Consider the following 26,229-nt stretch of genomic DNA (forward strand, 5'->3'; position numbering starts at 1 on the left):
TTCAAAGGTGGGTTTTGAGAGGAAATTAATTAATGGTTATAAATTATTATTACCGTGTAAAATGAAGAGCTCTGAAAATAGCACTGAAGAGCTCTGAACGAGCACTGAAAATATTGTTAGGTTTCAGGCCATTAGGAATCCCTGCAGAAACAAAACCTGAAAGGAGCCACAGCTGGCAGAGAGTCATACTGCAACTTCTGCCTGTAGCTCGTGCTTGGAAGTGAAAAGACCCATTTAAAGGAATGCTATGGCCTCTTCCTAACCCTCCTGAATATTTCCTGAGTATTCCCAAAAGATGGGGGGGTCAGGAAGAACTGACAATGCCCTAAAACTGCAGGTGCATCTTAATGCTGGCACAAGTGGAAATAGTCTGTTTAGCGCTTTGTCGACACTGTTTTACCTCAACAATGTGACCCCGTATTTTCATTTGGACAAACTGAATCATTCAATAAAAAGACAGGGAATTTAACAAATGCTCCAGGAAAGACACATAGTGTCTAGCATAATTTGCTGGAAACTAATGAATTGCATACAGTCATGCTTCACTTTCATTCCTTTTATTAGTGTCCACACCAGTGGTCCACCTCACTTCAGTTTATTAAAGATCAGAGACCCTTTTTTAACTTCAAAGTCAGGGATATTAAAAAGCTGCAAAGCCCTCAGCAAATCCTAAATGAGTGGTGTTGCTCTTCTCCATTTAAATTTTCACTTGCCTTTATTATTTTTCTTTTTTTATTATTTTTCCTATTTCCTGTCAAAGCTGTGGGAGGCAGTGATGCCTTTGGACTATTGCCCTATATCTTTTCATTCTGCCTTTTTCTTTTCTTTCTGGCCCATTCTGGAACAGGAAAACAATGTGGGTGGCAGGAGGGCAGCTTCCAACAATTCATTAAAGCAGTATTTTTTTTAATTGAAATGTCTTGCGGAGGCTATCATTATACCTATTAATATACAGCTTTGCACTATTCTAAACAGCATTCAGCTATTATTATTTTATATTCAAATCCATGCACTTTTGATTTAATACATTAAACCTATCTAAATCCCCATATATATATTGTTGCTAGCCAGTCAGTAGCTGAGTAATATATATCTGCATCAATGATGTTTTAATGATGCATTGTTCCAATACATCACCAAAGAGATAGTGCTTTCATGATAGATTAGTGCCATATATCACTGTAGCGAGGCATTTTTATGATGTATTGCCCAAACAGTGTCATTGGAAAGGAATAAGAGGCACAGAAGTATTGGTAGGTTTTAATTTACTACGTTTTTAAAAACCCTTCTAATATTCTTAGCACAATAGTAGCTGACCCAATCTGAAGTTGAAGAGACAGAATATTAAAAGCAGATATCTCAAGTGCAATCCAGTGGGTCAGAAGGCATCATGCAGACTCTTAAGATATATCCTATGCTTATTTATCCCAGCAGACAGAAACAAAAGAAAATGGAATGAAAGGGGGAACCTAATTTCTTATTTTCACAGTGTACATCAGTCTGATTAGAGAGGTGGAGCATCCTCAGCTAATAGCAAAAGCTAATAGCAATTTGTGTTACAAATTCCAGTTGACTCCAGCTGCATTGTTCCCCGAGACACACTCTCATTAGAGCCCGGAGGGGAAGGAGGTATTGTTCTTGACAGGGGATTTTTGGGGTTTTGTTTTTTTTCCAGCCAAGTAATGCTGATTCACCAGAAAACAAAAAATGTTAGTAGGAACATGACTGAGTCGATGAGAAATAATTTCAAGCTAAACATTGTTGGTTAGGAAAGACTGATATTTGGGAGTAAGGTTCTTGCCAAAATCCAGCTGGCCTGATCCGACTCTTCTGCTGTTTGACTGGCAGTGATCAGCCGTGCCCCAATACCCATGCTTGTTTTGTAGGGAGAAAGCAGTATGGAGTTTCGACCTATTCCTGCTCTTTAACTCACAAACAGTCATGAAGCAAGACTCATTTCTATGATTTTGCTGTCATGCACCATCGGTTAAACCTTGCTGGAGCAGAGGGACATGAGGTTGCAAAACTGCACCCCATACATGCTCTTACAGACACATAACAGGTTTGACGTATATAGCTCATTGATTAGATTGACAGTTGACCACCTAGAAGGAATGGGACCTCGTGGCATGCCAATGGTTTCTGCAAAGATAGTGTTTAAACACATTTGCTGAGGGCTCTGACTACTAGTCACGTGTACTGACAGTGCATGTTGTCTCTGGCGTGCTTGGGGCAGTACGGACACCAAGGGGAGTAAGAAACCCCCCAGGYGAGCTGGACACAGAGGTGGGAGGAGAGCACCCTGGCTGGCTGTCCCCTGCCTCCCCAGCAAAGCTCAGCAGACACAGCCCACGGTCTCACAGCTCAACGCCTGCCCATGCGGATGCAGTCACAAAACTGAGGCCTGAAGAGGAAAAATCAGCTCCCCCCAGCCAAAACTCACACTGGCTAATTGTATGCCAAGTGTGACTTCCGAAAGTACCTCTACCAAAGCGTTTCTTTCATCTCAAGGTTGCATATACCCTAGTGCTTCAGAGGAAGATGTTGCAAGACACAAAATCACATAAGCCATCCAAAAAATAAAACTAGCATGCAAAAGCATTTCTTTCTTCAAGAAAAATACTGCTTCCTATGAAATATGAAATGTATTGATCTTTCTGATCATACTTTGCCTAAATACATGTCCTTCCACTGATATCAGCTGGAACAGTGAGTGAATATTAAAGGAAAGAATAGACTTACTGCTATTAAAGAACAAAATCTCTGTTCACTGTTAATATCCAGTTATGTAGTTAACGTGTATCTAATGTAGAAAGAGGCACTAAGTAGATATTGTATTCCAGGCAGAAAATACTAGACTTTAATTAAATGAAGTAAACATCTCATTAAATGTCTATTTTACAGACGCTAATGAACCTTACAGCTGAAGGGCAAAAGAAATATGACAATGTATAAAGTAAAGTGTATTCCTTGAACATTTTGAGTAGTAAATATTTTCTATGATATAACAAGGCATAATAAGAAATTTTACTAAATTAAAATATCTTTAAGGATATAAGAAAACTGATCTCTGATCAAGTCAGTTATAAATTAGACCACACATTTCTGCTTGGCTTTCTAAAAACTCCTACTCTGATTATAACGCACCATTTGAGAAGATAGTCTTATTTATTTTAGGATATTTCACACTAGGAGAGCAGAGATTCTCAACTGCAAGGCAACCTTGAAAAAAGGTATAGAGGAGTTTGAGCAATAAAGACATCATTAATAGAAGTTTTCTTTAGCTTGTGCTTAGTCTTTTCAAACAGAGTAGCCTGCTTTTTATCCTACCTCTTCCTGCAGGTTACATAGTGAGATTTGTACAGGTCATGTTTTTCTCTACTTTTAAAATTCAGGGCACAAAGCATTTTTGCCCAAAGCTGGCCTGTCACAGTGCCTGGGCCTTTTGGGGTGCTAGGGCTTTCCCATCTGTGGTGGGCTTCAACTTATCCCTCCTCACTCCAATGCCTCCCACCCAAAGCTGACGTATCAGCTGCACTCACCACCTGCTCCGGCCACCCATCTCCGAGGGCTGCCGCTGCTCTGCATGTCGGGTACCAGCACTGCTGATGCTGCGCGCGGCCTCTCACGCACCTGGGACCTGCCACCTCATGGGTGATGGGAAGCCATGGTGGCCCCAACTGACCCAATGAGTGTAGAAATATCTAAGCTTAGGGCCAGGGCTTTTAGGCAACTGTCCCACCAAGTATCTTGTGAGATACGTTAAGATAGAGTCCTCCTAAGCTGGTATTGATTTTAGCAGCTGAGTTGTTGAAACGGCACGCCATGAGCCCAGGAAGCTCCATGAAGCTACCAGGTGTGAGGTGCACTGATTTGTACCCAGAACAACACCTTCTCAGTTGTTGCAATCTTCTCTCATACCTCCCAGCAATCTTCCCTTCGCTCTGCTCCTCAGTCGTGGGGAGCGTGGCTTTTGCTATCTGTGCATTTTTCCTCACACCATTCTCAGCGCTGTTCTCTGCTCTAGCTACGATTTTAGAGATTTTAAGGCATCAGTCTCTTATTTGCAAGTCTGAAGAAGCCCAGGAGCCTTGTTTACCCCAATGCCCTGCTTCAGGCAACCAGTCCTCCTCTCACTGTCACAAATGCAACACCACCACTTTCAGCACTGCTTTTCTGATCAGCCGTAATGCTTTTTTCCACAGGAGGAGGTACAGCTTTGTACATATATCTCACATTACTCATCCATCAGAGCTCACCTGTGTGGTTGTTGGTTATTTACAGGAGACCCTCTTTCTGTCATGCCCCATGTTGTTTTTCTCCAAAGCATCAGATATAAGGCATTGCTGGAGGCAAGATGTCCAGTGTGGGTGATCAAACCCTCTTCTCTTCTGGTGCGTCCTACGGCCCTTGGAGTCAAGATCACTTGTGCTTTACCATCCTGTGAGCCAGATGGTTAGTAGGGCTGTTGAATTCATTTTGTGTTTTTTCTGTGCATAAATCCAACAAAATGCTTTTACCTTCCTACAGCTGGCACATGTGCCTAAAGACTTGATCTTTCGCATTTTAAATATTTATTCAGAATTTAATTTAAACCCCTAAGACTAATCCTGGTGCCTTAGAGTAGCCCTCAACTAGTTTCATTGAATCATCTCTAACACTATTCAGTGATCTTCAGCAAATTGGCTTCGTATACTAATAGGGCACAATCCTTTTTCTATTTGTATTTTGGGGGTATTTTTGAAAGAGCTGCTGGTGATTTTTAAAGTATTACAAGACCTTAAACTGTTGTTTCTGTCTTTTAAATTATAGATGGTCTCCATAGAGACACTGAAGTTCTACATTGCTCTCTTGAATTGCCTGAAGAAGTGGCACTTAGAATTACATTCGGAACAATGCTAATTAGCAAACGCTGAATTTTAAACAAGCTTCACAGCAAGGTTTTTGTCTGATAGGAGCAGCAACCAGCAATTGACTGACCAAACCAACAAAGCTGAATTACAGACAACATGCTATTTAATTATTCATTAGACATTTTACAGGGTTAACTACAATAGGCACCATTCCCTTTCTGAGGAATCACCGAGCCAAGCATAAGTGCCTTAGAAATCCAGCATAATAAACAGTCAGACAGAATCAGCAAAATGAAATCCGCTTCCCAAATTACAGATTTATTGAGGAGGAGAGAGGCAGAAACAAACCTTTGCAGCCATTCGATAAGAATGCCCCAGTGCACGTGTGGAATAGGAATAACTTGCCATGAACCCAATCCTGAGCCTGCAGACAGAGCTACCATAAAAGGATCTTGATGAAGGAAACCGTTACTGAATGGACAAAACCCTCATCCCTAACCTAGAATTAGGCCTGGACACTGCAATTGGGTTGTGGCCAGCAACAGCTAGGTAAAGGAAGAATGAGCCGAGGTTGCCTGCTGTTTTCTTCCATATCAGATGGACATTGTTAGTATCTCAGTGACCGTGCTCCCAGCACGCCCATAAATCTCCCATTTCTGCCCAGAACCAGGGGCCAGGGGCCATCTCTAGCTCTCATGTATGTGCAGCAGGGGAGGTGAAACGGTCAGGCGAGGCCCTGGTCACTGCGCTTTCCTGCACGGATCTTCTGCTGCTACCCACCCCACAGCACATACAGCACTTCGAGAGCTGGCAAAGAGGTAAATAGAGCTGTTATTTTGACCACCACCAGAAATCAGAAACTATCAGTATAGTTTCTGTTAGTTAACTACTGATAGTACTGTTCAGCTATCAGTAGTTGAACAAAGCCAGATGGTGATGCTAGAACTCATTAACCTGGCAGATTGAGTGTAAGGAGAGAAAGAAAGCTTTGGGAAAGGCTTTTATACTAGGTGAGACCTTTCTACTGGCAGAATAACCCATGGTGAAAGGAAATGGTTGCAAGAGAGGGAAAGATTCATGGATCTGTGGAGAAGCTGCAGACAGTGAGAAAAGATCTTGGATACTCCAGAAGATACCGACCTAAGCTCAGACAACACTTAGGAAATTTAGGCTGGGAAATATATACCTCTATTCCATTATTTTGTTTGATCTATCTATTTCTTGTGCTAGCTAAAGCAAAGAATAATTCTACTCCGGTAAAGCTAGTGAAAGAGGACAACATTGTACCTCTCCCAGGCCAAAGGAAGAACAAATTAAGAAGCAAATGCTATTTGTGTGTTGAGACCCAAATGCAGGAGCCGCACACAAGTCCCTTGCAAACTGCACCACCAGGACTGTTTCAGGTGGTGCTCAAGTAACTGTAGTTTCCTATGGCTAGAGCAGAACACTGGATAGTAATTGTCAAATTTAATTTCAAGGTGCATCAGAGACTAGGAGAATGATTTTGGGCACACTTTGTGCCAACACTTAGAGGTGGCTGCGGGCAGCCTGTCTTTGTGCTGTGTCTGTATCTGTGAAGCTGGGGTGATAACCTTTGCCCGCAGTGCAGGCAGGAGGCTCAGCTAACAGGCCTGTATGTGTATGTTGGTGTAACCAATGTCTGCGGAAACCTTTGGTCCTTAGAGGAAAAGTGTTTTAAAAGAGTAGCAAAAAGTGATAGTTCAGCTTCAGTAAGGAGGAGAATCTCCTACTGTCCTGTATCAGCCTTCATTGTGAATTTGTTAATTAAATGGAGGGCAATGAAAGATCCTAGGATCACCTCTGAAAGCCTTGATTTGTGCTCAACCTTCTTCCTTTAATGCATCTAATGCTTCTATAACTCTCCGTAATAATTCCCATGCATTAGACATGGCGCCACTGTTAATGATGGGTTCAGAAATGGTGAAATAAGCACATCAGGAAATCAGACTTTACTGCACACGGACTTCTCTGTAAATCCTCCAGGATGGAAGCGATACCCCCAGATGCCATTCGGCACTGTCATAGGCACCTTCCAGCCACCTGCTTGGTGTGGGGAAAAACACAGATGCAAAATGGGATGGCTCTGAAACACTGTGTGCTCCCTTGCCTGGGATGATGCATTATATATCAGGAATCAGTATATAGGGATTATGTTTTTTCTAGATGAGACAAATGAGTGAGTAGGATGAAACCTTCTATCTAATCAAATGAAATCAAATGTAACTGGTAATGCCATTCACAGCTATGGTGATACTTCATCATCCTTATTATAGTATAACTACCTACATACAGGCTAAAACTTAATTTAGTATAATAAAACCTGTCTATCTAAAATGGTTCGCAATCTGCAGTCAGTTATTTTCCTACTACTGCTTTTTTCATATCAGCAATCACTGTACTTGCCATAAGCATTTGAACGATCTGTCATAGGAGAGACTTGCTCTGCAAACAAACTCTGTACACTGTAGTTCTGGTAAATAATACCTATACAGAACCTGAATGAAAGAATGATCTCATCCTGTGTATTATTTTCCATGTGATATCCACTATTATTACAACTGTGCATCCTACAACGTGAACAGGGGCTCTCATAAGGATACAGGTATTTCCCTTTTCCTTCCAGCCTGTGTATTTTATTCTTGCTAACTTTATTGGTGGCATAAAAAAAAGCTGGGTGCTGAAGTCTGTAGACTTCTTGCTTTGTCCTGGAACTGAATCCCACACACATCTCAGAGAGCAATCAGTGCTCCTGAACACAGCACTGTAGGACTATATACATAAGGGAAAGCTTAGAATAGGACCTTTTAATGTGACAAATGGGAATTACAAAGATTCTGGGTTGCTGCTGTTGCTGGTGATGACAGCTACTCTCAGTGACATCCAGGCATATCTGCTGAGATCAGCCCAGTTACATGGGTTTCAGTGAGAGTACAGTTTTGTCTAGACACCAAGGGTTCATAAATGATCACATGAAGAGAAAAAAGAACCTGATGTTTACCCGTAATTTTCTCTGTTTGTATGGTGCCAAGTATATAAATACCCTCTTTTCCATGATGTGATTGTTTTCTAACCTTGGGTGGATCCTGCTTCAGGGGTGGCCTCCATAAGTGGATTCACCCCACTTGCATGCAAAGGTGGTTAGACACTTGGAAATCACCCGAGTCCCCACAGTCCCAATGCTATTTCATGGGGGCGAGCTGTTTGCGGTGAAAAAGAGAAAGGCCATGTGAAAAAAGGCAATGGTGCTGACCTGGGGCCACTCGCAGGCCCTGCACTGTGGTCGCTTCAGAGCTGAGGTCTTTGAGGTTGCGCGACCAATGGGGAGACGTCAGCAAAGCAGCCCCGTCCATGTGCTGGCGGGGACAGTCAGCGGGTCTGGCGGAGAGCGTCACGGAGGCAGAGAAGCCACCACAGAGGAGCTGTGCCAGCCAGCGCTGCATAGATGGGGCAAGTGGCTCTCCAAAGCTCTGAGGTTTTATGGGTGCAAAACTCCAGTGAGTCTCAGATCCCTCCTTTAGGATTTCCTAGGCTAGGAAAGGAGGGATCTGGGGTTAAATTGCTTGTTTTTCAAAATGATGAAATGAATAGAAGTGAGAATGAAATGTTTGTTGAATAGTTTTATTCACTTCAATGTGTTTTCCTGTTACCTAGGAACAAATCAGCAATTACTCCAAATCTGATATCCAAAGAATGCACCTCTGGAACTGACCTGACTGCATGAATTCTGGCTGCACCTCAGTCTGCATGTACTTTTGAGCAGTTTGGTCTGAGTCCAAAAGTAATTTAAATCCAAACAGTGCTTGTTGTTTTATGAAAGTGGCTTTGATTCATGAATTAAGTAGAAATATGACAAATAGAATGAAAGTGAGCAAAGGAATTTAGCTGCAATATATCCATTTGGAAAGGTCATTCTTTATTATTGTAGTAGCCCATCACTTGGATCATTTCAATCTACCTTGGCCCGAGAGTTATGAAGCAAGAGTGTTTTGGTATTAATCAGTAAACTAGAAACATATAATTCCGCTATCTACCAAAAGTTGTATTAAAGTACTTTAGCAGGGGAGCTCACTTTCTCAGAGCTGAAGATATGTCCTTAGTCTAATGCTCAGCTTCAGTATTTTCCAGCTTTTGGTTGATTTATCCATGCAGCCATAACAGCGCAATGCTGCAGGCTTTTATGTTGCATTTCCTAGGTTTCTTAAGGAAGCAAGAAAAATAAAAAGGTAATTTAATGCACTCCACAATTACTATTTAAGCATTACATCATCAGAAAGGCTGTCACTAATTAGTAAGTGGTCTCAATGACAAGACAACATTACCTAGCAACTGCAGAGAATTCATTAACCCTTTTGTGAGTATCATATCCGCCCCTGAGGATGGAAAATACACTGTAGGGAACAAGTATGTATATGCAGGTGTCTGGAGTATTTTAGCAGGAAAAAAAACAACAACCGCCCCCCCCCCCCCGACTAACTTCTTTTGTCTTCTGATAATGGTGTGAACATTTTGCACTTTTATTCTGAAAAGGTGCCCAATTCAGTTTCGTAAAAGAATATACAAGGACCAAGCAGCTGCGAAGGCAGCTTCTGAGAAAGGAGGAAAGCATGATGAATCATACTATGCTATGTGTGCAGGCGCAGGGTGAGACAGGCTTTTTGTCTCTAACCTGAAGAAGCAGGGCCAGTTAAAATGTTATCAGGAGTCCCCGGATGCTTGCAGTTATTTGCACTGCTCATGGGTCTTTGCAACCCTCCAGAACTTCCTCTGATGTTTTGGCAAACATGTTATGTCCGTCCCATATTCTGCATGGCAGAAAAAGGTACAGTCAGCAATAATCTTTTAATTTAAATATATTTAGATATAGTTTTGTTTTGTTCAAACAGCACTGTGCTGTGTCTTGCAGGAGAAGCAGCAGGTGCTGAGGGATGAGACAGCTGTGGGGCTCTTCCCGCTCCCGTGCCCTCTGCAGACAAACGCCCCCCTGGCAATCTGTGCAAATCCCAGCAAGCTTCCAGGATTCCCCTTGCTGCGGCTCTGAACTTCTGCCATGCACACTGAAAACCAGCACTGGGACCTCCACTACGGTGCAACTGATACGGCAAGGTGTCAGGAAACTGGAAGCAGAAGCAACCACTGCAGGAAGGAGCGCCACAGGGATAGCTCAAATCCTAATGCCTTCTGTGCGATCAAAGGACGGAGAAAAATGGTGTATGTCCTCCTGCTTTCCCCCCCATGCTAAACAGGTTCCTAGGCCATTGGAAAGACATCCATGGATGCAGATAAAGAGTCAGCAGGCTCTATCTGTCTTAAAACACTGCCTTTCATGTTGTTTGACTATAGATATGCAGTAACAAATACAACAGACCAATCTGTAGAGCTTTTTTTTAATTGCATGGCTTGCAGTAGCCAGTAAAGATTAAGAAAGGGTGAGGAAGTTTAAAAACAAAAAAAGCAGCAAAGAGAACAAATTAACATTCCCTTTTCAAGTCCAGAAAGGATGATTTGGACAAACATCACTAATTGGAGCAATTCTTCAGTGTTTTATTCCAAATAAATAAACTGTCCATATCTCTTATATAAGACATTGTATATTTGTTCCAGCAACCTTTAAATGGGTACTGGCGTGTGCCCATTTGTATGGTTGCATTCCAGATGACTAAAGCAAGCTTTGCGAAACCCTCCCAGGAAAATGTATGTCCCACTGAATCACTGTTCAGATATGATCACAAAAATCCTGACTTTGATTACCCGGTTACTTTGTTATGCGCGATATAAAGCAGAAGAATAACTAGCCAGCAGAAAAAAAAAAAAGAAGCGTTTCTAGAAAAAGTGCAGAGAAGCAGATAGGCCCTAATTTGTGTTCTGCAAAGGCTCAAGCCAGCCAGGAGCTGACATGCTGCCTCTCGCTGACATAACTAGAAATCTCTCAGCATCCATAGGATCACTGAGCACCAGGTAATGTTGAACCTATCGGTGCCATTCTGAGTAGTCAGAATGTTATGTTGTGTTAACAGTCATCTGTCAATATAAATTATAATCGGGGGGGGGCACAGCAGTTGTAAGAGTTGGTCTGAACACTGATGCACACCATCACTATTTCACTGGGTCAAAAAAGTGGCACGCATTGAAGTCATCGCTGAAACTATCAGCATCGGTGCCACTAGGGTCAAACCATGTAATACGATTTTGCAGTATTTTTATATCATAAAATGTGTACAGACATTGAAGCCTTCACAACAGATAAAAAGTCTTGTTGCCTACGATATTGCTGGTGACTAGGAATTTACTGAACTGTCTAGGGAGCTTTGGGAATTTGTCAGAGGAGCTGAGTCAAATCCTTGAGTATGATCCTTCTTCGATGTTGTGACCCCTTATAACACCAAATTCCAATTGTTTTTCTTATTTTAATTAGCCAGTTTCTTAAGAGCATCAAGATGTTGTCTGCACTTCACTGTGAGGAGATTTTACCAGCAAGTTAAGTTCATTTGGTCTATGACCTTGCATCCTCTAACACCATCCAAATACACACCCGTTTTTACAGACCAGCACTGTTCTGCCTGCAGTGTCCAGCCCCCAAACCCTTGCATCTCACACAGAAAAACTCATTAGGAAACCAGTCTGAAGGAGCAAAAATGAAATTAAAGCAAAACATGGAAACTGTTGTTGCAAAGTAAAAGGGCCCAAAAGAGGGTAATTCCATTAGTATATTTGCTAACATAAGGTAAAATTGTAACTGTAATGGCGACTTTCAGGAGAATCATAAATGAGCAATGAAGATACTGGTCTTTTCAAGCACCACATGGTTCAGTAGAGAACTCACAACTGTTTAATGAGCAATTTGTTAAAGAAAAGAGAAGAGGCAAATTTTGCCCTCAATTGCAGTCAATGGAATTGCATGTATAAGTCAACTGTAATTCAAAGTGACATTCTTGTAATATGAAATATTCATTGAAATCCTGCATTAATACATGTATTGTTCTAATGGATCGTTTTGTTCTCTGTGAGTGCACAATTCCCTTTTTTTCAGCACAGCGCCCTGTATATTCTTAATCACATTGAGAAAACATGCACAGCTTCAGTACACTGTACTGTAGAAAATATTAAAAACCACAGATGCACAAGCAATGCTCTCTCAGCAGCTTTATACTGAGGGGCAAACTGTTGGGCGTGTAATGCTCTCCATCAGGCCAAGCCCTAAATACCTACGAAAGAGGCCAGATTTTCTAACCCGCTCTGCACTCTGCCGTTCCTGCTCTCTTTTCAGCTGAGCTACTGCTGACTCTGAAAATCTGGCCTTCTGGATAGCCTGTGAGGTATGAGTTAAACTACGGATATTATTTTATTTAATTTCATATTAAACCTAACAAAGAGAAATACAAAATGCAGTGTCAGACAATGAGGCAATTAGAAACTTCCCTTTTGCATATCTTGGCATTTGCTGATTTGAACACTTTGCATTTAATTTCTTTGCTTTGTTTTGTTTCCCTTTTAGAGGAAAAAAGACATTCTGGGTGAAGGTAAAAAAGGTGATAGTCAAAATTCCCCAAAATATTAACTTTGGGGAGAGACCAACCCAAATATCTTTGCTTCAAAGTTGTTTATATTTTTATTTTATTTTCTAAGTTAGGAACTCATGAGAAAAAGAGATTATAATGGAAGTTGTTTTTCATTCTTGAACCATAGCAGGTCCTGGCAAGATCTCACTATGATTTATGTGCATACATCTTATATTTCATTCCCTTATCTTTTTAAATGAGTTGTGAATAATGCACAGAGAATGGCTGTATGGATAACAGACTTTGTGCATCCCTGAAGACTGAAATCTTATAATTACCCACTACCAGATACAGCTCGGAAGTGGTAGCCCGAGGTTTCCTTACCCCACCTACCCATGGCCCAGAGCTCATCCCTATGCATGAGCCCTTCGGTATCCCGCTTCCGATTAGTTCTCAGCTTGTCCTTCAAGGCATCCAACAAGGCTGACAGAGAAGATAATGTTCATAAGAGGCCACTTGCCCTGGGAGAAGTCAACTGTCACTATCAAATTTGTTCTTCTAAAAAACTAAGTGTTTGGCACATAGTAATAACTTACCTGTCACAATTACCTGAGACTGGGCTTTAGCCTAACCAAAAGAAGGTTAATAAATCCTTACTGAGCTCTTCAGTCATCTGTCTTTCCCAGTAAGTCCAACTCTTTGAGCACTAGCTCTTGAGCTCATTGACCTGAGCACACACTTAAGAAACTTTGTTAGTTATCTAAAAAAAGACAAAATGAAGACAGGCAGAAGTTGAGACATATGGAAATAATGTGGTAAGATTGTTTATATGCAGGCAGACAATTCAGTAACAACATCTCTGCAAAAAAGATAGAGGTTTTTAACTGGAAAAAAACAGGGAACTGCACAAGATACCCAGAATACAACAAATTTGACTGAAAGCTCCTCTACTGCTTAATTTGCTGTGGGCATAATGAGCAGAATCTATAATTGCTAAACAATATTAAAAAAAAAAAAACCTACAGCAAAATGCAAACCAAAAAATGAGGGAAATGCTCAGTTAGGAGCTGGATGGATCAGGGAGACTGACTGGACAGTGGGAAGCCACTAATTTCACCAGGAAACTCTTCCTACAATATAGTGATAAAACAGCAGTGGCATTTTGACCCTGTTGCCAATGCTGTAGGAGCACGGGGGACTGGCTCGGAGGAGCCCATGGGGTCACTGGTGTCACTTTGGGGAGGTTCAGGCAGCTGCTCTATGCCTTTTCATACAGCTTGAGCTAAAATCAGCCGGTTCTCCTTCTCCCACGGTTACTTACGGAAGGGCAGCTCTAGACCTACACTGCTCTGAAGCTGAGAAACCTTCTTCAATTTCTAGCGTGAGCTTATCCCGGGCCTGCTCCTACCCAGCTGTCCTTGTACCAACACTGTCCTTTGGCTTAAGAAGCTCTTCTTTGCTAGCATTTATTTTCCTGATATTGTTTACAGGCAGCAATCATAAAAATCATTAAAGGTCTTCATGTTGATCCAGAAAGGAGAAGAAGGGGCAACGTATGCGTCACGCTATAGGGCACTGGGGGGGGGGGGTCCGAGGTGTGACATTTCCACCTGCCCACGGCTTTCCAACACGCTGCGCTCCAAGCTGAGGAGGGACCCGGCAGCGTTTCCTCTCCTTGGAGGGGCAGAGGCCACGCACGGCGCTCAGATTTGGACTGGGGACCGCCGAGAGCTCTGGGCTGTTTAGGCGCAAGTGTTTGCGGCAGATTGCTCCGAATGGCACGCGTCCCGTGGGAAGATGCGCCCACGCAGGCGTTCGCGCCCCGTGCAGTGGCAATGGCGTGGCTGAGTGGGACTGGCTTTCTCCGCTCGCGCCGGCACGTGGCCAAGCAGGGGCCCCGTCCCCCTCTGCGCGCGGGCGCCTGGGGCGGCTCGTGCGAGCAAGCTGCCGGCACGGGGTGCCTGCCCGCTCCGGGCTGCCGCCGCAGGACTTAGTCCGTGAGCACCTCTGTTTTCTCAGGCACAGGAAGGTTTTGGTTGGGCAGGAAGGAACCGGGCCGATGGCTGGCTTGTTTGTGAAGGATAACAAAAAACAGCAAGTGGGGAGCTTGCACTAGCCCATTTGGTCCAGTAATAATACCAGCAATAACAGCAAATCCCTTTTTTCAGCACAGCCRTTCAGAGCAGCCGGAGCAGATTTGGGGGCTGTAATCCCCGGCGGCTGAAGCGTTGCCTGGACCTTTCCGAGCTGGTTTAAACTGGGCTCATCCGCCAGCAGCACTGGCCGAAGCAGCGCTGGGCTCAGCGCAGACGGTGACGCTGGGGGAAAGGGGCGACCCTGCGGCGGGGGCCTGGCGCTGAGCCCCGCGCAGCCCCCGCGCGCCCGGGCAGCCCGCACTCAGACGCCGAGCTGCGTGCGCCCAGCCCTTTGAAGCCGAGGGCATCTATTCGGCAGCTGGAGGAGCAGAGTAGGAGCCTGCGCATTGTCCCCTGCGATAACAGGATCTGTGAAGTGGAAATCAGCAAGCAGAAGCACTTACACATGGCAAAGCTATAAACAACGCTCTTACAGAGGCTGCCAAACAGGCAGGTACTGGTAATAATTATTGCTAACTTCTTGCAGGTCACATCTGAATCATTGAACTTGCACTGAATGGCTCTGCATCAGGCTCTCTTTTCTAGACCACTTGTTAAACTATTTAAAAAGAGGAAAGTGTTTGCATTTGATTTTGCTGCTAAGTGTTAATTTGGGGCCTGTTATACCCTCTCTGTAGTCTCTCTCTCACACTAAAGCTGGCGTGATAAAATAGAAAATTAGGGTTACAGGCAAAAGAGAGGAGCTAAAAACTATCCTGCTGTATTTTAAACCACTCAGAGTTGTTCTAGGCGTGCTTTAAAGCTCCCATCTGGCAATCTTTAATCAAACAGTCCATACTGAAGCTTGTAGTCTCACTTAAGGCTTCAGCCCTAAACTGTGATTCGCTAATATTTTAAAAGTTGAGGAAAACTGCATCTGGGCAATAGCGGGATGGAGAAAACATCCTAAAAAAAACAGTATTCAGCTTGGTGACAGGGACTGAAGTGCAAGAGACAAGGCCAGTTTTAAGACCAGACGTAAAGCCAAGTCACGGCTGTGCCTGCAGAACGTCCCGCCACGTTCCCGCACCTCCTGGCGGCTTGTGCCGCCTCCGTGCCCCCCCCCGCCCCTGCAGGGAAGCGGGGAGCCCAACGCAGCCCGCGCAGGTCTGCTTCGGCGACGGGCCACTCCAGTCTGCACGGGGCCGCGCTCCCGAGGCCATCGGCGTGCTCCACCTTTCTTCGTCTATTTTGGATGTGCCTTCAACCCCTGCTGCCCCCTTGCCTCTGCCCCGCAGGGACTGCCCCAGCGCTCGCGCTGTAGCCGCCTCTCACTGTCCCCAGCAGCGCTCTTCTCTGCGAGAGCTTTGCCAAACGCTCACCTTGTGTTCCTCCCCGAGTCTGTCAGTCCAGCTTTCCTGCCTTTGCTTAGACCATTAACACCTTTTTCTTTTCAAATATTTATCTTTTTTTGTAAAGAGGATAATAAAAAATTAAACGCAACCACAAAACCTCATTTTGTAAAACCTGGTCTGACCTGCATCTCCAGAATCAAAGAAATTCTGAGCTGCTGATGAATCTGCCTCATTCGGCTAATCCTGCCCAACTGTCGCAGTTCATGGGCATCGTGCTAGTAGGGCCTATCTGCAGGAATAGAACGAGATGATTGTAGGGTGAAGCCTGGCTTGGTTTTTACTGGAAATGATGATGGAGTTTTCATATTTAGAGATACAAAATTTGGATAAAATTTGCTGTAAGGTAATGACATTCATAAAGTGGGTCAAATCCTGGACTGAAATACTTAACAGCAACCTATTCACTCAAAACAAAGTGAATTCAATTCACCAGAAAACCCGTATGTAAAATAAATAAATAAATAAATCCAATAGAAAAAGACTGAAGAGATGAAATATGTTCCAAAACTATCAGTCAACAGCATGCAGTCAGCAATAGCCCTCAAAAAATGGTTCGGTTTTCTCACCCATACAGCCACATGACCTTAATCCTGCCCCCATTATTAGTATATTAACTGTTCAAATTAATTTAATTTGAAATTTGGTCAAGACAATGTCTTTTAAGCTTGTAAATCACTAAAAACACCTATGTTGCCATGCAGGTAAACTCTATAGCCTCTGGATAGCATAGGAAATAAAGCTACATGTGAGATGCAGTGTTGCAATTAAAAAATTGTGAAATGCTTAATTCAGTACTTCATCCTTAAAGTAATAGCATTGATTGACTGGCACTTTGAAGTCACTTGCATGTGATGGATATTAATCATGAATAAAAGTTCTTCCATATCCTGCTAAAACTAGAAGCACCAAACTGGGTTCCATTATTCTGTAGTAAGCAATATACTGCAAAAATCTGAAAAAAATCTTACTAGCTATATGTATTATGAGATTTTGCTTTCCCTTTTATACATATCCACTAATGGCAATTGCTTTGCTTTGAAGAAGCTTTTTGCCACATTGGTGAAGGAAGGTTATTTTTCCCCAGATAGTAACTACCTACTGTATGGAAGCAAGTCTAATGTGTCTAACTACAGATTACTAAAATGGCATCATTAGAACTATTGCTTCATAAAACTTCAAACTACCATAATCACTTAATATCGGTGCAAATCAGAGTTTATGTGACTTTTTCTGAAGGCATACTTCTCTAAGGGAGAGCTTCCTACTTGTACTTTTTGCATGCGTGTACTCCTCAGTAGTTTAGTAAGTACTAACCGATCTAAAACTGTCTTTTAACAGAATTAAGCTCAGTTTCGTGCTCTTTGTAGAACGGGTAAATTGCGGCTCATAAAGCCTAAGGAGTAGAGACGGGGGCTGTGGGGTTGACAGGTTTGAAGAGACGACTTGGAGGAAGAGCCAGGGACAGGAGAAGCGGGAGAAGAAGAGGGACAGGAGGGAACCGGCATCCCTGGAGAGCCTGTCTCCGGTCCTGCTTCCCCAGCTGCCTCAGACATATGTATGCCTTGTGTGACACCATGGCCCCAACTTCAAAACTGGGAGTATCGATCTTCGCTGGGAACAACCTGGGTGCAAAGATGGTCCCTTAAAAGCTACCATATTTTAAGTTCAAGATGGCTGAATGTCAGTTGGGGGGGAAATGACTGTTTAAGCTTACATATAGTCTGGGTCTGCTCAGGGGAAGTTAATAGCAAATCTCCTCTTGCATATAATAAGATATATATGTACATATATGGGAGAGAGCACTGTATGGGGCACTTTACATTTTCAAAAGTGATAACTCTTTCAAGATGACAGCAGTGTTTCTGGAAAGTGGTGAGGCAGTGCAGTGCATCTTCATAATGGCACTCACTGGAAAGTTAGATTTTTAACAGCTTAATTCCACTCAGACGGGGTATGTTCAAGCCTGAAGCTCAGGCAGACTTTCCCTGTTTCCTTTTCTGCAGTCACAGCTCCCTGCAAGCCACGTGGGGCTCACGTCTCCATCTAGAACGCGGGGCCTGAGCAAAGCGCAGCGAGACTTTCCTCCAAGCTCTTACCTGAGTGCTCTCCCGGCCTCCGGCAATGTGGAGGAGAAAGTCACGTGGCAAAAATTCAGCAGGTTAGGACAAAAATGTTGATGGGTGATGTGCAAAACTGGGACTAGAAACCAATGGGGAAGGTGACAGGGAAAGTGGGACTGGGACCTGATCTGGATGGGTATTGCAGATGCCTGGGTAGATGGACAGCTCTTGAAAGCCAAGGATTGAAATGGGGTTCAGGAGGGAAGATTGAACCTAAGAACAGGTCTGATGAAGGGCCAGTGCACAAGAGTTGGTTGGGAAAAGATCCTGGGGAAGGGATCCAGAGCTGAGGGAATCTCTGGCTGTGGGAATGGAGTTCTGGAAGAAAATATCTGTGGCAGCCCTGATGAGAGAGAGAGAAATAGACTGGCCGAGGAGGTGAAAAAGGGGGCCATGACTACAGGACAAGGAAACAGAGACAGGTGTAAGAGGGAGAGGCTGGGCCTCATAAGGGTAGAGAATAAAACTGAGAGGAAGGGAGGGGGCACGACAGGCACGGGGTAGACAGTATGGGGCAATGGCTGGAAGAGTCTCAGCCCATGAGGTCCTAGTTCTGATAGGACTGCGGGATGGTCTCCCATGGTCCCCAAACCCCTTTTTCCTCTGCAGTCAGCAGGTATCTCTGAAACCTGCAGGCAAAGTGCTCCATCCCCATTTTGGGTTGGCTCAGAGAGGATGGCTATTGCTTGCAGTTACTCTATTACCCCCAGCGGTTATGGTCAGTGTTGAATCTAAAGGCATCAGCTCAGATGATGACTTATGAGGATGTCCCTATGATGCCACATGATGGGATCTCCCATGTAGTTTTGTTTTCACTTTTAAAGTAGTAAATTACAGGATTGAAATAGTGGTGAAAGTACAAAGTTAAGCCTCAAAGCTAGGAAATGACAGAATTGAGTTTCTCTTTGCTACTTTTATTCGCCTGCTTCCTCCCTTCCACCCTTTCTGCATATACTTCATGATGCAATCTTAACATTAAATTATTCAACTTATTTTGGGTCCTTCCTCTCCGTAAAACAAGAGAGTATCATAATATTTAGCAATCATATTTGCTACAGGCCAAACTGGTGTTTCACAGATAACCTTAACTGGGTTTTTCCTAAATTCTGAGCACTTAATTTTGCAACCTTAAGACCATTCTTTTGTTGTAATATTTTCTGTGTGTGCAAGTGTATAGTATAATATAGAAAGGAATAATAACCCAAGGTGGTGGAGAAATTACTTCCCTTCCTCTATAAATTAATTTGATGAAGAATAAATCAGGTAATTTGCACAAGTTAATTATGCTTATGTTGACTGTGCTGTAGAACATGGTATCTTCTTCGGTAGTAAAAAGAGATTTTATCTGTTGATTTGCTTTACTGACTGAATTAACTTTAATTCAGCTACACAGGGTGGACAGCATCATGTGCATTATGAGCCCAAGCAATTGTCAGGGCATCCGGAGTATGTGTGTAGGAATTTTTACTCTATTAGTATCTAAAGAAGATAACCATCTAATTTTCAGTCAAAATCCCTGAAAAATGAATTTTGATAATGTCACTCACAAAGATTCCTAGGGAGTTTAGTATTCTGTGATAATAAAACATTTTACTTAACAAAAGAGATTCAGGAAAAACCCATCTGAAATCATGCTTGTGTTTTGTCTCCTACCAGAATGTCTGGAGGAAACTTTTCTTTTTAATGTATTGTAAAGAGGGGCCAGAAGCAGCAGAGCGTGTTTGGCAAGTTCTAAACTGCAGCAGGTTTACACCTGAGTAAGACCCTTCCAAAGTGTGTATTTTTACATATATACACAACTATTGTGCTTTTTTTTTTTTATGAAAAATTGACAGAGTGACAGCACTGTTGCTAGAAAGACTTATTGCCTAGAGACCTGTCAGTCAAATACCTATAGCTTTATGGGCAAAAAATACTCCATGAGACAAGACTACAAACCAGTCCCATGCTCAGGTATTCTCTTTCTTCTCCCTCTTGCCCTTTATATCCATCTTCAGAATAATTACTATACTGATGTGCTGTCAATATTGTTATTGCCAGTCCCACTGCAGACCACTAAAACAGGGAATGCTAAAGAGCATGGCTTTTTTATGGCTTGCTCATCTAATCCAATTTGTTCTTATTCAAATAACATGTTCGTTTTAAACACTTGTTTTAAATGCTGCTTCTAGGACAAGTAGGACTTTTGTTCAAGCATCTGTTTTTCACATACTTCATTATTTAAGCTGGAGATCTAGAAATAAAAAAATATATTCATGAAAGATTTTGATTCATTTTTAGGTGATCAGCCCAGTTTTCATAATGTACTTGTACCAGTAAGTACCTTAAGAGCTACCTTATTGCCAAGAAAAGGCTGCGCTTTGAGTAATTCCTTCTGTATTTCTGCAAATGTTGGCTTCTGAGGCAACTGAAATTAAAGTGTCTTTTCTAAGGAGAGCAATACAGGATTTCCCAGATGTGCCAATGAAGTTTCTATGAAAGACCAGAACAAGAAGTTCTCATGCATAAGGCAGCAGTACTCATTGCCACCTAGAGCCAACCTTGTCCAACACCTACAGAGATGCTGGAAAGAGTAACCTGCAATCTCCTTATCACAGTCATTGGCAGCAACGCAGGGACACTTGTTTCTAAACTTTTTTTTGCAACATTGCTGTGCAGTGTTAGTGTCACTCAGCATCTCTGGTGCCACAGCGATCTGGAAGAAATTTAACCACCTGCCGCACTATACTCCTTTTTAATATCAGTTGGCTTTTTTCCCCGTGGAATTTAGTAGTTCGGTGCTGGACGGAGCTATGTTGCATTCTAAAGTGTGTTCTTGCTTTTACAGAGGGAAAAGTACTACATGGGAAAGTCTGAAGGCAGGGTCCTCTTCAGCACTACACTATGACAAAGTGGTTTGCTCTGCTCTGTTCCTGGTTACTGTTATGAGTAGAAACAAGTGCAACACAAGCACTCATTTATTTCTAGATACATGCTGGGCTTAATCATCCGTGGGACTATAAAAGATTCTCTTAGCATCTATCTAATCAACAGCTCTGTCATTTATGAGGATATTTTACCATTTCAGTTCAGAACTGGATTTATTCATTAATATTATGCTTAAAACTAATTATCAACTATAGCCAATATACTCTAAACGCATCCCTAGGATGCTACTGATAAGGGTTCTTAGAAAACAATACACCAATCCTTTAAGTACTTGGGCCTTCATATGAGTTTTCTATAGCACTGACATCAGGAATCATTGGAACTCAAAATCCTTACACAATTCATTATCTACTTCATTACTGGAAAATCCTGTATTTGTTGAAAAAAAAGTCTTCAATATTTTGGAATTGCAACACTGTTCTGTAAAAATCCCCAAACAACATTGTATGGGTTTGTCTTAACTGATTTTAAAGGTTCATCTGCTCTATTTATAAGTATGCCACTGACTTTCCTAAATGCCAAACAGAAAAAACATGGCATCAACCTTCACTGCCCATTTTCGCTCAATTACTAATACAACCATCATCAGAAGACAAGCTATAGTCTTGCCATGGTACGTACTTTCTGTTGGATTTCACTTAGTCCAAACAGTTTCAGGGTAGGGGAAAAAGTAAGCTGTAATTCTGTTACTTTGGTTAACTGTACCAAGATGTGGCTGAAACAATTGTCTTTAATTTAGAAGTGTGACCTGGAAACTAGGATCTGTTTTCACACACGTACTGCAACACAGTGGCTGAGATGTAGCCTCGCCTCCCCTCCCCACCCATCCATGCTGGGCACGACTGTCGGTGCTGTGCGCTACCCACAGGCAGATCAGGCCTGCACCCACCGACTGATCCATTTAATGGATCAATTTTTGATAGCATCAGTGTTCCTGAAGCTGCAGAAGTGACAAAGGGTTGGGGGGTAAGACAACCTTTAATTATATCTGTTGATTAACACACCCCTTCCTCCTCTTCCCCACCAGCCTCCCCTCCTGCCAGCAAACAAAGCAAATGTCCCATACCTACAGACAATCTTTCAGGATTTGTGTTCCAGAATTAATTAATAAAATAGGCATGATAATGAATAATCTATGTTAAGCATTTTCTTACCCTTTATTTTTTCATTATGATCAGAAGAGGAATATGATTAACAGCAGTTTAAACTTTAGCAGTACAATTTCAGTATTAAATATAAAACTACACTGCAAGTTGATGTATTTTAAAAATGGTTATGTATATTCTAGCCTTAAGTTTATGTATCAAATACAAGTAACTCAGTTGTTTCTTGCCTTGACAGTTAACATATCTAACAAATTTCAGCAAGCCAGACATCCATCTTTTCCATTTAAATAAAAAAAATAAGCAAGCACACCAACTCTATTTCATAGCAAGGGGGTGTAAAGATTCAACACTTTCCTGAGTGTTGTGCAAAGAATAACATTTGAGAAAGTAGGTTAAGTGAGTGTAATGATAAACCTAAAGCTAAGCTGGAGGACCTTTTGATTAACTTCATATTTCATACGCTACTTGCATCAGTTGAGAGCAACGTGAGTTACAGAACTTCCATGAAAACAAGCCACTTACAAGCAGGTGGTTAAGCTTGATCAGTTTATTAGAAGGATTATATGACACGGTTGCCTGCAATAGCAGGGGACTGGATTTGATGACCCAGGAAGTTCTTTCCAGTCCCGTGTTTCTAAGCCATGCACCAAGTGTACCCAGCCCACACTTTCACATTTGGAAAAAGCCAAACAAAGCCACACACACACACTCACAAAAAAAAAAAAGTCCTTGATGACATTTTATTTCTCTAGATATTCACTATGCAGAAGGGAACAGAGCTAAAATCCTGTTCAGAGGATACATTTACTCAAGGTTGATGTGGTACTGAAGTCAGTTAATAATTAGATACCTCCAGGCAGATTCAGTTACAGGGCATACTAACACTGCACACTGCCAGACAATTTCTAATCAAGCCAAGAACCTCTTGCAGGAATGAGGTCTCTTTGCTAGCAAGCATAGAGCACACTGAATAAGCTAAAAGCAGCTGTTCTTAAATGAACTACCCTACCAACCATGAGTGAATGACAGATAGATGGTAAGAAGCATTTACCTACTAGACAAGATCTCTCTGCACACTCAGGCAGAAGTAATTAGTTCAGAGCAGCAACCATTGCTCCTACCTTGCCTGTCTCTTGAGTACATTCTTTATAAAAGCTGATCTACAGAACCAATACAGCAATTCTCAAATGCTGCCAAAGTAGCACTTTGTGGCTGCCATGCAGATTTTCCTTTCAAAAAGTAGTCAGGCATTCCCATCATAGCAGCAAGTTTGCTATGACAGCATATGCAGCCATAGCAAAAGCCTGTACAAGAACAAGAGATCTAAACAATTCCTAGATTCAACCCATCTAACTTTTAGGCACTTGGTTAAGGTGTCTGGGTACCTAGTCACCCAGAACTCCYGTGGTCACTAATGGCAGACAGTCTGAATTGCTTTCTGGAGGTGTCTTTTTACTGGCTGCACATCAAGCAATGAGGTTCTCAACACAGGCACCTCAGTTAGACAGGATGAATGGAGACTTGCATCTCTTCCAAGAGATAGTGTCAATACTCTCCAACACCAAAGGCATAGCAATTAAGGTTTGCAACTCCAGTTATGTTTGGAAACAAACTTACAATCAAGTAATTAAGCTGTAGTCCCTCCCTCCCAAGCATAAAAGCCTTCCAAATGGAGGCTCTGCTAATTAAAAAAATAAAAATAAAAAAGAGGGAAAAGGAAAAGAGGGAAAAGGAAAAGAGAAAAAAGCATTCTTCTTTCAAACTAAGAAGAGCGGGCATGGCTGCTTTGCCAGGGGAAGCTGAAGGATTGATCAGAGAACACTTTACTCAAAGACCTGGAATGACTAAGCACCACTAGTGCATGCAAAGCAGAAGTAACAAGATGGTTTTTAAATTAACCCTAGTCCTCTTCTCCACCCCACAAAATTCATGCAAGTGTTTGATAAGATAGTCAAGAACAATAGCCCAAGATTCCAAAAAGGCTTAATTTTACATATTGTAAAAGAAATGTCCCGTTGTTTTCTTTCTGTGGGTAGAGAAATGCATTTTTGGCATGTTTGAGAATCATACAGATCTATAAAGTCCATGCTGTTTAAATTCTCCAACTGGTTTCTATAACCTGTCAAAAAACCAAAAACCTATACATGTTTCCCCAGTATTAACATGCATGCCGAGAGCTCTCCACTTTAGTGAAATGAGGTGTTACTTCTATGCTGATAGTTGATGAGTCAGCATTACACAACTTTGAGACTAACTAAATTAACATTGTCGTAATATGAAAGGCAAGCACAAGTTCATTTATTTATAGCAAAGGTCTTGGGTTACAGGAGGTCAGTTCTTGCCATCTTGAAAAGATAGGGGATAACTTATTGCATACATGTGCATTATAATTTAGCAGCAAGTCATTCATAGGAACACTTCCCTCCTACTGCTTTTTTGGTTTATCTCAATTATATATATGTTTCAGCTTTACAAAGCATTTAACACCACCTTTAAGTTAATGGTCTTTTATTGGAAAAAAAGACTAGCATTTACAACTTGGAATGGACATAAATTGTAATATCTTGAACAGCGATGTTGATAGTTGTGCTGAAGTCCACAGGCTACTCCGCCAGCTCCAAGTCATGGTACAGAAGGTTTTAAAAATATGAGAGTCCAAAGATGCTCCCTTGGTGAAGGTTTCTTTTAAAAATTTTGTGAACGGTAACAGCCCGACACCCGTTTCACTATAGTGCAATGCAGACAATGTTAAACCAATATTATAACACAGACATGCCATCCATAGTTAAGATCATCATATTTTTGGAGCACACTGCTACGTACAGGAGAACCATTCGACCTTTAGGGCATTTTCTCTAAGTTTTGAATCCTTCAACCACTTTTGCTGCATACCATCCTGAGGTATAAACCAATTTTAAAGTAAACCAGCTATGACAATTTATACTACAAATTGAACTAGAATCCACTGTTGAACAAAAGAGTGGATTTTTGGTTTTTTTTTTTTCCTTTTAATACAAATGTCTGACTGTGCTCAATTGTCAAGCTGCATGCATGAAAAACTGGCCAGCCCAAACAGTGTAATAGTCATTAGCAGATGGAACTTTTGAGTTCACTAAGTGCTTCCTTTTTTTATTTTTTTTTTTATTTTCAAGGTAGTACAATTATTTATATTGTAAAACTGATGTTTAACTTGATCTTTTGGGGACAGGACCACCAACCATTACATGCAGTTTGTGGACAGAAGGTATTTTGACATTCAGTTTTGCTATACAGAAACAGAATGAATAAATGAACATTTTTTTGCAAGAGGTAAGTAAAAGATTCAATTTGATTCTTCTAGAGGAAAAAAGGTGTAAAGGAGGTCTCTTCACTTTGCAGTCATCATCTGTACGAATTCTGAAAAGATAAAAAGTCACCATCAGCTGTTAGTTAAGTCTCAACCACAAGTGGTGTAAAAGCTTTCACTGCATCTAGGTGTTTGTTTTTGTCCACAGAAGTGGGGAACTGAATAAACTGAGCGAGTGTCTCTAAGATAAATTAAAGCCAACAGACCTTCACTCAAAATCTGTGCGATTGTTTCAAGATAAGCATCTTACCTTCATAGTTGACTTGCCCATCCCCATCAATGTCTGCTTCTCTGATCATTTCATCTACTTCTTCATCTGTTAGCTTTTCTCCTAAGTTTGTCATAACATGACGCAGCTCTGCCGCACTGATATAACCATTGCCATCCTGTGAGGAAAGAAGTTGCACAAGACCAAGATCAACAATCCTGGGACTGATTAACTCTGAAACTAAATCCAGGTTTCCAGTGACTGCTGTTGAATTAGTCTTATGATATTTGGGACAGATATACAGATCTGGTGAACTGGAGTCTGTATATCCCTACACTAAATACTAGTCACATCACCTTTGAAGCAGGTATACCACCATATCTTTCTCTGCTATTATCTGTACTGTAATAGCAGTTGCATGCCTGGTTTGTAGCTGTGATTAGGCACTTTGAATGCTTCTAAAGATCTTTCAAAAAAATCCTGAAACAAAATGTTTCCTGTATTTAATTTGTCTACGCTGCCTAAGCAAGTGCAAAGAATTGAATCCCCCTGACCAGAAAAAAATATGTCAGGTTTGTATTACATATAACACTGCTTCCATAACCAGACTGCAGATAGCTAGGTTAAGCTTCCTGGGTAAGATGTTCTAGAACAAGTCATA

General features: G+C 41.9%; 1 protein-coding gene across 1 annotated transcript in view; it reads right to left on the reverse strand.

Annotated features, from left to right (window-relative positions):
* Positions 1-22,046: 22,046 nt before the first annotated feature.
* CALM1 (calmodulin 1) overlaps positions 22,047-26,229 on the reverse strand; it is an 8,571-nt gene continuing 4,388 nt past the window's right edge. Inside the window, 2 exon segments of the mRNA XM_026079365.1 lie at positions 22,047-25,410; positions 25,611-25,746. Of these exon segments, the coding sequence (XP_025935150.1) occupies positions 25,382-25,410; positions 25,611-25,746 (165 nt within the window). The 3' untranslated portion in view covers positions 22,047-25,381.

Source organism: Apteryx rowi, unplaced genomic scaffold (genome assembly GCF_003343035.1).
Source record: "Apteryx rowi isolate R43461 unplaced genomic scaffold, aptRow1 scaffold_5, whole genome shotgun sequence".
Classification (NCBI taxonomy): Eukaryota; Metazoa; Chordata; class Aves; order Apterygiformes; family Apterygidae; genus Apteryx; species Apteryx rowi.